Consider the following 12,499-nt stretch of genomic DNA (forward strand, 5'->3'; position numbering starts at 1 on the left):
TATCCTTTTCCAGCATAAGGAGACAGACTCCGCTTGCTTAGAATTCTGGCTTCCCATTTTACTAGCTACACGAATTGGAGCAAATGATTTAAGCTCCAATACTCCAATTTCTTCACCTTTCAACTAGAAATGAGGTTCACTGGATTTTAAAAAAGATATAAGGATAATAATCTCACAGATTTATTTTGAGGAGTAAATGAATATCAGTTTAAAGCTTTAAGAACAGTGTCCGGAAGTGGGACTGAGTACACAGTAAAACCCCAATGTGAGTTACTGTTACTGATGTTGAACATGTGATTATGTACTTAGATTAATGCTTATTTAAAGCACCTGTTTGGTTCACCACTGTGACTGCAGCACTGAAGCACACTGCCTGGCATTATTTAGCAAATGTCTATTTATCAAATCAGTCAATGAACAGTTGAGGACCATGTGTATACGCCAGGTATGGTGCCACTTTTGGATGCCACTCCAATAGAAATGAATTCTTTCTCCTGAGCACTGCTGAGAAAGACCTGCTTGTCTACTAATAACTTCTTGCAATCAAGCCAAAAACATCAGATGTAGCGCTGTAAAACTATTGGATAACTCACCCCATTAGAAGATAAACTACTGTTTGCTAGGAGGATCAGGTTTTTTACTGTTTCCTCTATGTCTCCATCTCTGGACTCATGTGAAATGACTTCTAGCTCCAGGAGAAAGCAGTTCATCGCTGTTACTTTGCAACGGGGCTAGAAGTAAGAGTTACAAAGAGACATTTTGAAAAAAAAATTGCATTATTCATTTTTACATTGATGTCATTTTGATTATATAAAAAATCAAGCCAAATATTTTATAAAGACATATGATACTCATAAAAGATTTTACATAGGAAGCAGCTTAATTTTTTTTCTTTTTGGCTTTGAAATCAAAACCAAACCAACCAATCACAAATAAGAAAGATGGTGCTATTATGCAGGAGAAAGAACTTAATACCAGAAAACATGAATGTACTCAGCACATTTCCCTTGTGGAAAGTGTGATAACACTGGCCCTAGACTTTCTAAACCTCAGTACAGATAGTCATTGAGAATTTTGGAAACAGACATATGTTAACATTTTAAATAGTGGTAGCTGCTAATCACACTATTCCTAAAATTTCCCAAGTTTTAGAGGCAGAAGGGACTCTAAGAAATATAAATATAAAGCAGGAATAGTGTTGATTCAAAAGTTGGCCAAATCATAAAGGGATCTCAAAGTATACTTTCCATGACAAAAACCTAAACTTAAAAGAACTTTTAAGGTTCTTAAAGGTACCCAATGCCTGGTACAATATCTATATCCCTGCAAGCGCTTATTAAATGCTCACTAAATGGATGAATAAATGGACACCCCATGTGCCCACCCCTCCAGTATCCTTACCTCCCACTGCAGCTGCTCATGATTGAAAGGTAGACCCTATTACCATATAAACAATAATAAAACTGAGGTCCAGAAATGTTAAGTGACTTCTGAAGTAACACAGGTAAGAAGTGGTTGAGTCAGTTTAAATCTAAATTTCAATTTCCCCACAGCCCACGAGTTGCAAGGTTTTCTTCTTGCAAAAAAGTAACCCCAGGATGCTGAGTGTTGGTGGTTCTCTGACTGATTTCTGCTTAGAAAAAAAAAATGCAAAGAAAAACAGAAAACGTGCTGAAGCCAGGGGAGGGAGACAGGAAACAATTTCCATGTTCAGCAGCACTACCCAAGTGTTTGATGGGCATCTGCTTTTTCTGTTTTTTAGCTACAGATTCTTTTCAATGCACATGAAATGTTAGTGGGGGAAAAGATTATTTCAGCGAATTTCTAATTGAAGAATAACAGAGAGGACACTGTTTTGAACACATACAGCACGAGTGTGTTTTTTCACAAAGTGAAATTGAGAACTCATTTCTTGGTTTTAGTGATAATCCGGGGAGAAAGACTAACAGCAAAACCAAAAACCTACAAGCCCCAGGCAATGTCGGTATATTAATGAAACCAATTCATCATTTTTGAATTCTGGTAAGTTTTATGAACTATGTGTATATTCCCTCATACAGAGAACTTAATCAGAGTGCTTTTCTGACATATGTAAAGATCCATGCAAAATACGGAACACGAATGCTCCTAAGCAGTTTGTACAAAATGTGATTTGAGATGATGGTAAATGACAGCCTAGAAATAACTGATGTGGGGATACTTTTAAATTGAATCAGTTAACCTGACTTTAGCATCATGATTTGACCACATCACAAAAGCATAGGATATATTATGTTTGACATTGATGGAAAAGGCTTTTGTGTATGTGTGTGTGTATTTTGATTTGGCACCATTATAAAAACAGTATTTATGTAGCTCTTTGTCCCCAAGCCCCACAACCTCAACAATCACTTGTAAAATTTGCAGATGTTAAGGACATAGCATATGTTATAAAAACACATCAAAGTTATATTTAAAAGCTATACACACTTCAATTTTGAAAATATGCTTCTTAGATATTTGAAAACTGAAAAGAAAAGCAATTTTGAAAAAGAAAAGAACTACTTACATGGACATCACTCTCTGTATATAAAGTAGCATCCATATGTAAAGACTGAAAAAAAAACAAAATCACATAACATGTAAAACTTTGCACTGATTCAGATATCATGAGAGCAATTTACTGAAAACAGTAAATTAAGCCATTTAAATCATTTTTATAACTTTGGCATAATTTTAGATTCCTATGCAATTTTGAGAGAAAACAGAGGGATCCTGTGTACCCTTCACCAAGTTTCCCCCAATGGCAATATCTTGCAGAACCATAGTACAATATTTCAACCAGGGAATTGATAATGACATAATCTACCTTCGTTTTTCAACTTTACCAGTTTTATGAACAATAATGTGTGTGCATACATGTGAGTGAAGTTCTATGTGATTCTGTCTCATAGGTTCACATAACCATACCATAGTTAAGATACAAAACTATCACCATTAACCCAAAGATCTTCCTGCTATTCTTTAATAGTCAAACCCTTCTTCCTTCCCACATATCATTATTCAACCCACTACAGTAGGATATGTTTTCTTCTATTCTGTAATTTAAGGCTTCCTATGTCATTATACTTGAAGAAGCTTCTTATAGATAGCATAGCTAGCCTGTGTTTTCATATCAACTCTGCCTTTACTTGGTGGAACCTCTCCTCTTCTTCTATGAAGCCAATATCAGGAATGCTGGATTTTTGTTGTTGTTGTTGTTGTTGTTGTTATTGTCCCCAAGGTCCCTGAGCCTCCATGCCTCCTTTTCTCTCTCGTATTCTATCTTCAGGTTAACTGTCTTCCTTTTGTCATAACCATTCTGCTAATGAGCCTTTCTAGTTTGTTCTGTGGTTCAGCTATCCCAGTTTTTAGTTTTATAATTTCCAACTGGTTCCTTTTATATTTTCTAGTTATTTGCTAAGGCTTTCTATTATTTTTATTTGTTTCAAGGATATTTGTAGCTGCTTTTTGAAGCACGTTTAAAATGGCTGCTTTGAATCCATGTTAGATAATTCCAACATCTGGTCCAACTTGATTGTGATGTTTCTCTTCTTGGTACAGTGATTTTCATTGGTATTGTGGCATTGTGACTATTATGTTAAGAGACCCTGGTCCTGTTTAAATCTATTTTAACATGCAGTCAGCTTCTTCTGATTTGGCAAATTCTGACCTATTTCTGTATGTTGTGATTCCAATGGCAGCTAAGTTTTCAGGATCTTTTTGGTGTCACCTGCTGCAGTAGGGGGAACTTTTCTTGGCCAGGCTGCCTGGTTTCTTAGGCAGAAGATGGGATACCCGCAGCCCCTGGGATAAAGTGTACCACTTCAGACTGTTGTTTTGTGTGGGGCCCCTGCTCATCATAACTGAACTGATTCTGGTGGTATTTCTAGGTGGAAGAAGGGGGTCTTTAGTCTACAGACAAGACATCCTTCCTTGAAGTCAGGTCCACCCTGTGTTCCCTTGCAGGTGGCTACTAAGATACCTGGCAGTCTGACCTGTGAAAATTGGAACTTTTCAGGTAGACCACTTATAAATTAAATTTTAAAGATAACCAGAACCTAAAAAAAAAAAACTATGGAAAAACATGTATTTTCAGACTCTAAAATGCTAATAAATTTACACAAAAAAATATTATTCTGTAATGTGACATTTTTCATTAAGGTTGATAGAAAAATATACGGAGAAAAAATACACCATAGCAATTATACCAGCTATTTATGGAAAATAAATGAGTACTCACTTGAATAAGATTTTCAATTTTTTGCAAATCCTTTCTTACATCTTCCCAGTTAGCCTCTGTTTTAGGAATACCTGCACTAATACAGCTGGGGGGGTGGGTGGAAACAAAGCACAGCATTTGAATGATATATTACTGTCTTACTATAAGCAACAGAGCAATCAAAATGTTTTTATTCTGACCAGTGTGAAGGTCAGTGTCATCCCAGTCTCTGTGCATTCAATAGTCTTGTAGATGAACTTAAGCACTGAATACAGAGTGCACCTTGACACTTTAGGTCAATTCCAGGACTGGCCAACCTCAAGGATTACCAAAAAGTCAAATTAATGAAGCAGAAACAATGCAAGATGTATGGCCATGCTCAATAACTGTTCTTGAATGAGTTACTAGTTTTCTTTAGGTAGAGGCTCCAGGAGCCTACTATGCAGATATTAAAACAGGCAACAATCATTTTCATGTAACAGCTGTATCAGTAAATGTTCTTTCCAGTATGTTCAGTTCCATGGTGCTCACACTATTCTTATGCTTGTAGCAGTTTCCTTCATACACTTTGCAAACTTTAGCCTGATCTGGGCTAAATGATTATATTCTTAGTAACTTTGGTAAAATTTGAAATTTAATATCCAGATGAAAGATACTGACCATGTAACTGTGGAATAATTGCTAGAGTTTTGGGAAAACAGTACTTTTTTTATGGATCTTATACAAAAGCATGATAATCAAGGCTAATCTAGCTTATGAGGAACATTTACCTGAACAAACCTATGGTTCCCCATACTATGAAGGTATTAGTGGAGGAAAAGTGAACTGGGATAAGATTAGACAATAATAAATTTGGTGCTGGTGGCCAACTGGGTGCAGTTGGAAATCAAAGGTGAGGGGAAAATACTTATTTGGAATATTAGGAAAATGGAGAAATGCACAGTTGGCTGATCACCCAGCCTCCTCTGAATTGCTATAATCTAGCCTATTATACTACAAATTCTTCGTTCCTAGAGATAAAAGCAAACTGACCATTTTTCTGGGGACAAGTTTCATGGGGAAGACATTTAAGGACAATAGTCATAGCCTTTGATATGCTGATTATGATATCTAAAGGTAAAATTACCCCAAAATGAAGACACGAATGCCAGCCTCAGTTAAAAAATGAGTATTTAGAAGTAAACACACATAGCACTGGATGGAAGTGATTCTCAAATGTGGTTTCTGAAAAATATAATCATAGACAGATATTAAAATATTTTTAGTTGAAAAGTTAAATGTAAAATAATATTTTATATTTCTAGATTCAAAAATGTAAAATTATCATTTCACAATTAATATTTTGTATCAAATCATGAAACTAGAATTTATTTTTTTCTTTATCCCCCACCTCCAAATCTATCTGTATGCTCAAAATTCTTTTTTTCTAAACATTTATTTTTTTAGTTATACGTAGACACAATATCTTTATTTTATTTTTATGTGGGTGAGTGCTCTTCCTCTCTGCCACAATCCCAGCCCCTCAAAATTCTTTAATAAGTATTTCTCTGGATGCACGTTTCTGATAATCATTTAACAAAGTTTACATATTTAGTACTATACTTATATACTAACGTCACTTAATTTTTTCTATTATCTTTCAAATCCTGTCATCCTTCTCTTCTTTTTAATAGACCAACATATTTTATGCAGCACAGATTAATAACGTGCACTGATAACAGGTACACCAGTTATATATTAGTTTCATGCCACAATTTGAAAATTAATAACGTATTAACGTGATCACTTGGAAAAAACACATATGAATGGAATCAAATAAAGATGCTTTATTCTATTCTGAGAGCCTCAGTATAATAATTTTTCTCTGTGATTTAGGAAAATCATTTATCTCAGACATTCCCAAAGTTTCAATACTTTTGCCTACTCTTTGTGTTTTCAAAGCTTTTATAGTTCTGTGCTTCATTTGGTCTCCACAGAAGAGATGAATTATTCTCAGACCTTGCCCTCAAAGACTGCACAATTTACTGCATAGACAGACATTTTAAGAACAAAATAGAGTGGAATGAGTGAAATAATGCATTTACAATGACACGAAGGGCCTTGCAAAATTGTTAATCTTGTTTTGAAAACTCCATTTAATATATTTTCAAAATAAAGACAATCCTAGGTGAACAGATATCTGTGACACCCCAAGGTCTTTAGCAACTAATCGTATAGCTTGTTATGAAGTGTCTGAGATTCAAATGACCTTTGAAAGAAAAGTGCATATGCTATTTTCCTCCTTTTTTTTTCTTACCGAAATTCTCATTACTCAATGCCAGAGTAAGTCCTCAGGTATTGAAGAAGAGCCTGCTATGGTAATGGGTTTCCAGCAGCCATCCATCCAGAATACCTCCTGTAATACAATTCCAGGTGAAGGACAATCCATTAAAGTCATGAGGAGACGTTTTTGGAAAGAAAGGGAAGGAATTGATGTTTACTGAGCACCTACTTTTTAAAATGAAATTCCCTGCTATATGCATCACATTTAATCTTCATGAAAGTCCTGTGGGGTAAGGTAAGCAGTTTGGGTAAGCTGCCCCAGCCCCACATCCTGTATGTGACAGCCAGGATATGAGACCTGGTTTGTCTGATCATAAAGAGCGAAACATTTTTATTATATTGTGTTCCTGAACTGAAAATTTCTGAAATAACATTAGTGAAAAGTAGATGCATGTAAATTCTTAGATTTGTATGACTACTCTTTGACAATCCAATTTCCAATAGCAGTAGCTACTTCTACAGACATTGAACAGATGTGTTCAGTCATTTGAGAATTTCTTAAGTATAAAGTTCTACTTTTTCTAATTTAAGGTATGGGAAGAATGCAAGAATCAAAATATATTCACCTCCATTTTATTAAAATATTTAAAATTAAAAAATAATTCATTGTTGTCCTATAGAAATAATATATAAAAATAATACAAATTTATTGGCCTCATCCACAAAAATATCAAAATCTGCCATATCCCCTGAGATAAGTATTTACTACAACTATTTCATAAGGTCAAACAGTTAAATTCTTACATTTTTAAGATATTTCCAAAACATAAAATGATTGCTTTAAAATCAATAATGTACTAGTTTAAAAGGAAAAACTACCATTTATCAAGGTATTAAACAAGATACTACAAGGATATGTTTGAGGAATATTTTCCTCAAGAATGTATTAAACCTAATTTTCCTGTACATCTGACCTAACCGGCCCATTGATCGATTTATTTAAAACAATAAAATTGCTGTTCTTATTGTTCTCATTTCATAATCATACTCTGTCTACATTATTTCAGAGTTCAACATTTCTTACATCATTTTCACAATTATTTTTGTAATTTCATCCAAATCATCTTAAACTCTCTACATTTTTTTATAGTATCCCAAATTCTACATTTTAAAAAAATACTATTTATTGTCTTGGGATTGAATAATGAATGCTAAGAGTGATGTAATGTTTAGTAAGGCCTTAGGAAGCTACTTTTTAATAGACAATGAGGCTTTCTTTCCCTCCTGGATTTCTGTAGCAGTGACCCCCTCTGCCCTGTCTGGCTACCTCCTGCTGGCATGAAGAAAAGAAGACTAAGTGCTTTAGCCAGAATGTTCCATAGTTGCAAGGGGTTCTCAAGCATGACGATGGAATGCGGTAGGAATGTCCTCAGAAGCTTCTAACAACATAACCATAACAGAAAACCATGTAGCTGAAAAAGGAAAACATGTTATAGCTTTGTCTGGCATCTGGCAAAAGGATGTAAGTATCTTTGTGGTTTGAAACAGCAAACCTGTCTTTCACCAGCAGCTTTGGAGGTATTCAACTTGCCACATACTATCATTCTATGGAGCACCAATTCTCCTAAGAACATATGTGTTTGTGAGTGGATGTAATCCCTGGGGGTTAAAAAAAACAAAACAACATTTTTTTTCCTTTTACTAAAATTTTTATTTATTTATATTTTAAATTGTTCTAATTAGCTACATATGACAGTAGACGGTAGAATGCATTCTGACACATTGTACACAAAGGGAGCACAACTTCTCCTTCCTCTGACTGAACATGTTGTAGAGTCACACAGGTAGTGGGATCATACAGGTATCTAGGGTAATAAGGTCCGATCCATTCTACCATCCTTCCCCACACTCCCTCCCCTCCCCTCTGCACAATCCAGAGTTCCTTCATTCTTCCCCACTCCATCCCCATTATGGATTAGCATCTGGTTATCAGAGAAAACATTTGGCCTTTGGTTTTTAGGGGATTGGCTTAATTTGCTTAGCATGATTTTTCTCCAGCTCCATTCATTTACCTGCAAATGCCATAATTTCATTTTTCTTTAAGGCTGATTAATATTCCATTGTGTATATGTATCACAGTTTCTTTATCCATTCATCTGTTGAAGGGCATCTAGGTTAGTTCCATAGTTTTTGTGAATTGAGCAGCTCTAAACATTGATGTGGCTGCATCATTAAACTGAGGAGTGGAATAACTAGGTCAAGTGGTGGTTCCACACCAAGTTTTCTGAGAAATTTCCATACTGCTTTCCATAGTGGTTGCACCAATTTGCAGTCCCACCAAAAATGTATGAGTGTACCCTCCCTGCCCCACCACCTGCATCATTGTCAACAATTATTGTTGCTTGTATTCTTAGTAATTGCCGTTCTGACCAGAATGAGATGAAATCTTAGAGAAATGCAAATCAAAACTTCGCTAATTGCTATAGATAATGAACATTTTTTTTTCATGTTTGTTGTTCAATTGTATATCTTCTGTGAAGTGTCTGTTCAGTTCCTTAGCCCATTTATTGATTGGGTTATTTGTGGGTTTTTTTTGTTTGTTTGTTTTTTGGTATTGTTTTTTGAGTTCTTCATATATCCTGGAGATTAGTGCTCTATCTGAGGTGCATGTGGTAAAGATTTTCTCCCATTCTGTAGGCTCTCTCTTCATGTTATTGTTTCCTTTGCTGAAAAGAAGCTTTTTAGTTTGAGTTCATCCCATTAATTGATTCTTGATTTTACTTCTTGGGCTTTAGGAGTCTCGTTAAGGAAGTCAGGTCCTAAGCCAACATGGTGAGGATTTGGTTGTACTTCTTCCTTTGTTAGGTGCAGAGTCTCTGTTCTAGTGCCTAAATCTTTGATCTACTTTGAGTTAATTTTTGTGCAAGGTGAGAGATAGAGGTTTAATTTCATTTTGCTTCATATGGATTTCTAGTTTCCAAGCACCATTTAGTGAAGAGGCTATCTTTTCTCCAATATATGCTTTTGGCATCTTTGTCTAGTATGAGATAACCGTATTTATGTGGGTTTGTCTCTGTGTCTTCTTTTGTGTGCCATTGGTGTGCATGTCTATTTGGGGGCCAATACTATGATGTTTTTGTTACTATAGCTCAGTAATGTAGTTTAAGGTCTGGTACTGTGATGTCTCCTGCTTTACTCTTCTTGCTAAGAATTGCATAGGCTATTCTGGGTCTCTTATTTTTTCCAAATGAATTCCATGATTGTTTTTTCTAGTTCTATAAAGAATGTCATTGGGCAAAACTATCATTGTTTTATAAAACAGAACATGGTAATCATTTTCAATAAAGAGCCAAATAATAAACACCTTAGGCATTGCAAATCTTGTGGTCTTTCTCATTATTACTTAATAAGACCACTACAGTGAAAACAGCCATAGACAACACATGAATGAATGGGTTTGACCGTCTTCCAATACAACTTCCTGTGTCAATGGGTGATTGGGGCCTTGGATCTCCCAACCACCTACATTAGTAAAAAGTTCATTTGTTGATGATCCCTGAATCTTATGCATCCCTCCATCAGCCCTAATTTGAATATAGCTGAGAAAGTATATTTTTAAGTGTCATGAATCGTACTGGCATTTTTTTACACTAATTGCTTCTTTCAAATAAGAGACTCCCTCAAACACATTCTAAGTACAATATTAAAACTAAAACATAAATAATTATAAACTATGTTACCAGGGACTACTGCTAAATTTTCAAAAATTAATTCATAAAATTAAAAGACCTGAAGTGGGTATTTAATTATTTTATAATGTTGCACAACATATTCAAGGGCCTTGCTATGGTCTGCACTGTCCCTCAAAGGTTCAGGAGTTGGAAGCTCGGTCCTCTATGTGACAGTACCAACAAGTGGCTGAGTGTTTAAGAGGTAGGGACTGTGGGATGTGGTTAAGTTGCTGAAATTGTGCTTGTGGAAGGGGCTGATGTTCTCAAGGCCTCCAGCTGTTTCTGTGAGAGTGAGTTATTATAAAAGAACAAGCTTGACTCATGAATCCCTTGGGCTGAAAAGATGCTTTTTAGTTTGAGTTTCAGTTAGTCTCACCATGTGATCTCTTCTTCTTTAGGGCACCCTGCAATTGTGATGCCACCTACTATGAGGCCCTTGGCAAATGTCAAACTGATGGGACTACCCAATCTAAAACTTCCAGCCTCTGAAACAGTGAGCTAAATAAACCTCTTTTCTTTAGTAGCATCCAGCTTCAGGTGTTTTGTTTTAGCAACAGAAACAGACTATTATAGGCCTATAAATCTCACAGTATTAACAAAACAACAAAAACAAATGACAAGTCAGAATGTTTCTTCCTTTAAAAAATAGTATTTCATACATAAGTGTATAAAATACCTAAAAGCATGTTAAGAGTAGCATATATTACATAATTTTGGATTTAACTACATTGGGCCCATTCTCACAACCACCAGCTTCTTAGCTGAGCTTGCTTCCCCATACCACAGGTGCCTTGGTCCCTGCAATGCTTTCCCAAGTAGATACTAACATCCCAAAATACTTTGTCTTTCTCCAACATTCATTTTGCCAATTTCAAATTCCAATCTGTTAAGTATTTGTGAAAAAAAGTAATGACTTTATCATTTCATGAGCTCTAAAAATTACAAAATCTGAAATCATACCTGCTACATTATATGATTACAAATCAACAATAATAATATCAATCTACTGAATGTTGAATTACAGTAATTTCAAAAATACTGAGTCATCAATCTGTGCAATCTGTTAATTATTTCTTACTCTCCCTAACATCGATCCCTACATCTTTAAGTCAAGTTTAATCAGGGTACCATGTCAAGATAATGAAATATACACACTTTAAGCAAATAGTATGCAGAGTTCTAACAATCCATGTTTTCATGAAATCAGCACCACTACCATAATATGGACCGTATTGATAATCACAAAACATTCTCTGTGCAGTCTTTCCATCTTCAATCCCAAATCAGTTACTGATTTAATCATGCATTTTCAAATAGCAACGAAGAAGGAACATCATGGATAATGATGTGGAAAAAGGAAGAAGCAGCAAGTCAGGCAATGGTTATTGTTTTATTTGGGTATTTGAAATATATTCATACTGATTAATGGGAAAAGTCAAGAGAAAATGTAACTATGGAAAGAACAAACAATTTCCAAACTCATAAAAATAGAAGAAAAGGTGAAGATACCTTGAGCAATCTAACAGAAGGTGGTAGTGGTGGGTTGTGGCAATCAGAGAAGGAGAAAAATAACTCTTAGAAAAAAGCACAGTAGGTGGGTAGGTAGGTATGCAGTTAAGTATATAGATGATAGATAAGTAGCAATGTGACCTATCTCAGAAATACCCATATACTATTAGTTCTCTCAACTCCTGTTGGAAAACTCTTGGCTTCAGGACTTCCTCTAAGGACTCCCTAAGTTGTCCACCTTCTATATAACAAGAACACTCTAAAATGGTCCATGTATGCTATCTCCAACTCTCCTCCTCACAGAATTTCCTTCCTTCCAGAATAGTGCTTAGAACACAGGATGTCCTCATTATTTTTTCTGGAGTAACTAATGAAATTTTCTTATTTGTTTAATAGACATAGTGTGTGCTGAAATTAATTTATTTTGTTTACTATTCTCTAGAGGTAACATTCATATAAATGGCTCAAAAAATACTTACTGAATGAATGAATTCTAAACTCATCAGTTTTTACAGGGATATTGAAAATATAAGAAGTAAGACATGAAATCAGGAAATGCACAAGGATCCCAGAATCTACTGGTCTTAGTGCTCCCCAGCAGAGGAGTATCTGGTATGTGCCAGGTGCTAGGCCTACAGGCAAATCGTTATAGCTCCTGTCCTTTAGAAACACAGCACAGGCTTTCGTTGTAGTCTTATAGGTTGAAAGGAAACATTCCAGAGATGATAAAAATAAATTTCCTTACAGGATGATCAAA

General features: G+C 35.3%; 1 protein-coding gene across 3 annotated transcripts in view; it reads right to left on the bottom strand.

Annotated features, from left to right (window-relative positions):
• Positions 1-12,499, bottom strand: part of Il15 (interleukin 15) — a 71,045-nt gene that overhangs the window by 2,498 nt on the left and 56,048 nt on the right. For all 3 annotated transcript variants that reach the window (XM_046459641.2, XM_046459640.2, XM_046459639.2), the window contains 5 exons: positions 6,537-6,635; positions 5,367-5,464; positions 4,262-4,346; positions 2,549-2,593; positions 594-731 (listed from right to left, as the gene is read on the bottom strand). In XM_046459641.2, coding sequence (XP_046315597.1) covers positions 594-731; positions 2,549-2,593; positions 4,262-4,346; positions 5,367-5,464; positions 6,537-6,548 — 378 coding nt within the window. In that variant the 5' untranslated portion in view covers positions 6,549-6,635. The remainder of the gene's footprint in view (positions 1-593; positions 732-2,548; positions 2,594-4,261; positions 4,347-5,366; positions 5,465-6,536; positions 6,636-12,499) is intronic.

The sequence above is a fragment of the Marmota monax genome, unplaced genomic scaffold, assembly GCF_021218885.2.
Source record: "Marmota monax isolate L192 unplaced genomic scaffold, Marmota_monax_Labrador192_F-V1.1 WCK01_AAM20220418_F8-fsc00039, whole genome shotgun sequence".
Classification (NCBI taxonomy): domain Eukaryota; kingdom Metazoa; phylum Chordata; class Mammalia; order Rodentia; family Sciuridae; genus Marmota; species Marmota monax.